At 41.6% G+C, this 3,028-nt stretch overlaps 1 protein-coding gene across 1 annotated transcript; it reads right to left on the bottom strand.

Annotated features, from left to right (window-relative positions):
- Nucleotides 1-230: 230 nt before the first annotated feature.
- Nucleotides 231-2,285, bottom strand: LOC142634913 (uncharacterized). The gene is made up of 4 exons (XM_075809151.1): nucleotides 1,843-2,285; nucleotides 1,331-1,608; nucleotides 674-898; nucleotides 231-436 (listed from the first exon to the last, which is right to left on the bottom strand). The coding sequence occupies exons 1-4, from the start codon at nucleotides 2,283-2,285 to the stop codon at nucleotides 231-233; spliced, it is 1,152 nt and encodes a 383-aa protein (XP_075665266.1).
- Nucleotides 2,286-3,028: the final 743 nt, after the last annotated feature.

The following is a 3,028-nucleotide window of genomic DNA, read 5'->3' as shown; positions in this document are numbered from 1 at the left end:
AAAAGAAAAAAAAAAAAAAAAAAAAAAAGAACAAACAGAACAATAAACAGAGGGTAGTCAGGAGACTAAGCTAAGGTAGGACAAAAACTCAGAGAGAGAAGAACAATCAGAAAAACCCCAACAACGAGACCACTCCAAGAAACTACGAAGGCATAAAAGTTTTAACTTATCCAACGTCTTCTCTTTTTCCTAAAAGGATCGACGATTACATTCCAATCACACGATCCACATTAAGCACCCTGGAACCAAGTTCCAAATGTCTGAGTTATGCTTCCCATGCCACTAATGCCAGCAAGGTAATAAACCCACCACCAACCCTGGCATGACCCAAAGAATACCAAAGGCCTAAAGCATAAAAGTCCATAGGGAATGGATAACAGGACAATGAAGGAGAAGGTGGTTAACTGACTCCCCATCACAGCAACACATACAACACCTATTAGCCAAAGAGCAACCCTTAAACATTAGATTATCAAAAGTGAGGGTCCGACCATGAGCAGCAGTCCACAAAAAGAACGCCACTCGCTTAGGAATCTTTGATTTCCAAACCCCCTTCCAAGGAAACAAAGAATTCGTAGCACCCCGGATCGCAAGGTAGTAAAACCGAGTGTCAAACTTACCATCCCTTTAGACCGCTAGTAAAGGGTATCTCTCCTATTACCCTAAGGAATACGAGATTGGATAAGCTGAAGTAGAGAATACGATGCAGCCAACTCCCAATCTTCAAAAGCTCTATAAAACGTTACATTCCACACTCTAACAGTACCCCCTTCTAGAATCCACAAAACCTCAAAGATACAAGCATCCTTGACCGCTGAACATACATAGAGCTCAGGATAGAGATCTTTTAGAGTAACGTCACCAATCAACCTATCATGCCAAAAGCGGACACGAGTGCCTTCACCCACTAGAAAAGACAGATGCTTAGAAAAGCTCTCCCATCCTTCGTTAATGCTTCTCTATAGGCCACACCCATGAGACCTCCTGCAAACATTAGTACTTCACCCCCCTTGACCCTCGCTATATTTAGAGGAGATAACTCGCCGCCATAGGTGGGTAGCTTCATGACCATATGTCCACAACCATTTCCCTAAAAGAGCTTGATTAAATGGCACCACATTTCTTAACTCCAAGCCACCCATCTCCACAGGTAAACATACCTTATCCCAAGCCACCAAAGGATATTTGAAGCACCCCTCAAAAGACCCCCAAAGGAAATTCCTTTGAATTCTCTCTAATCTAGCTACCAAAGCTTTAAGAATAGTAAAAAGAGATAAAAAAAAATACGTCGGGAGACTTGAGAGAGTACTCTTAAGTAACATGAGCCTACCTCCCTTAGATAAATAGAGACGCTTCCACCCAAAAAACTTCTTTTCCATTTTCTTCAAAATAGGATTCCAAATCGAGGCTGTCTTAAAAGAAGTTCCCAAAGGCATTCCCAAATATTTTATAGGCAAACTACCCACTCTACAATGGAGAATATTAGCCAAATCATCTAAATTATTCGCCTCTCCAACAGGGACAATCTCGTTTTTCCCTACATTGACCTTCAAACCCGTAAAAGCTTGGAAACAAGACAACACCAACCTTATGGACATCAGTTGTTCCCTAGAGGCATCACAAAATAAGATAGTGTCATCAGCAAATAACAAATGGGAAATACTCACCCCTTATAGAATTCACAGCTCCCACATGAGAACCCTGAATAAGATTACACTCATCGGTCTTCTTCAAGAGTCTACTTAAAACTTCCATTATCAAAAGAAACAACAGCGGGGATAGTGAGTCCCCTTGTCTCAACCCACAAGAGCTTCCAAAAAAACCTTCAGGAGAACCATTTACCAGGACTGAAAAACGAACAGACAAACGCAAATCTTAATCCACCCTCTCCATTTCAACCCAAAACCCATCTGACCCAACAAATAAACCAAGGCCTCCCAATTCACATGGTCATATGCTTTTTCAATATCCAACTTGCAAGCCACACCCAGAATTCTGCTTTTCAACCTGCTATCCAGGCATTCATTTGCAATAAACATTGAATCCAGAATCTGCCTTCCGCCAACGAACGAATTTTGGGTCTCAGATATGAGCTTATCCAAAACCACCCTCAACCTATCAGCCAACACCTTGGACAGCAACTTATACACACTACCCACCAAGCTGATAGGGCGAAAGTCCTTAATGTTAGCGGTATTACACTTCTTAGGAATTAAATTGAGGAACGAAGCATTCAAAGACCTTTCAAACGCAGAGGGTTGATGGAAATTACCAAAAAAATCCATTACATCCTTTTCCACAACACTCCACATTTTTGAAAGAAAGCCATGGTAAAGTCATCAGGACTAGGGGCTTTATCACCCTCCATCTCCCTTAAAACTTGGATGACTTCCTCCTTCGTGAACTCCTTCTCTAAGGATAATCGCTCCTCCTCTTCAATACAAGCAAATTCTAACCTATCCATAGTAGGACGCCCCACCTCAGTTTCCTTATACAACCCTTGATAAAAGAGAACTATCTGAGAGCGCACATCAAGCTCATCCTCAAAAAGAGCACCTCCACCTCAATCCTTTTAATTTGATTAGCATTTCTATGAGAGTTTGCTAATCTATGAAAGAACCGAGTATTATTATCTCCCTCCTTCACAAACAAGGCCTGAGACTTTTGCCTTCAGGAAGTCTCCTCAAGAGAAGCCAACTGCTCTATGTCCCCTTTGAGTTAAAGGCGTCGAGTTTGATCCTCATTTGAAAGGCCCACTAACTCCTCTCTCACATCTAAACCCATCAGCTCAATCAGCATGTTCTTCTTTCTAAAAGCCAAGTCACCAAACTCCTCCCTGTTCCACTTTTTTAAGTCTGCTTTCAGAGCCTTCAATTTTTGAGCTAAGATGAAACTTAGAGAGCCCTCAAAACTGTAGCCATCCCACCATTGCTTAATTCTATCAATAAAACCCTCAGCTTTCAACCACATGTTTTCAAATTTAAAGGCACTTCGACCGCTTCGAACAACACTAGCTTCCAACAAAAAA

This window comes from Castanea sativa, chromosome 5, assembly GCF_040712315.1.
Source record: "Castanea sativa cultivar Marrone di Chiusa Pesio chromosome 5, ASM4071231v1".
Taxonomy (NCBI): domain Eukaryota; kingdom Viridiplantae; phylum Streptophyta; class Magnoliopsida; order Fagales; family Fagaceae; genus Castanea; species Castanea sativa.
The sequence above is the reverse complement of the archived record's forward strand: the minus strand, read 5'-3'. Positions and strand labels throughout refer to the sequence as shown.

Excerpts from the sequence above, each read along its gene's own strand:
- LOC142634913 (XM_075809151.1), bottom strand. The coding sequence starts at position 2,285 with ATGGATTTTTTTGGTAATTTCCATCAACCCTCTGCGTTTGAAAGGTCT. Across the intron at positions 1,609-1,842 it reads CTGTTCGTTTTTCAGTCCTG|GGAACAACTGATGTCCATAA; the intron begins GTAAATGGTTCT and ends TGATGCCTCTAG. Across the intron at positions 437-673 it reads ACTTCAGCTTATCCAATCTC|GTGTTGTATGTGTTGCTGTG; the intron begins GTATTCCTTAGG and ends TTTGGCTAATAG.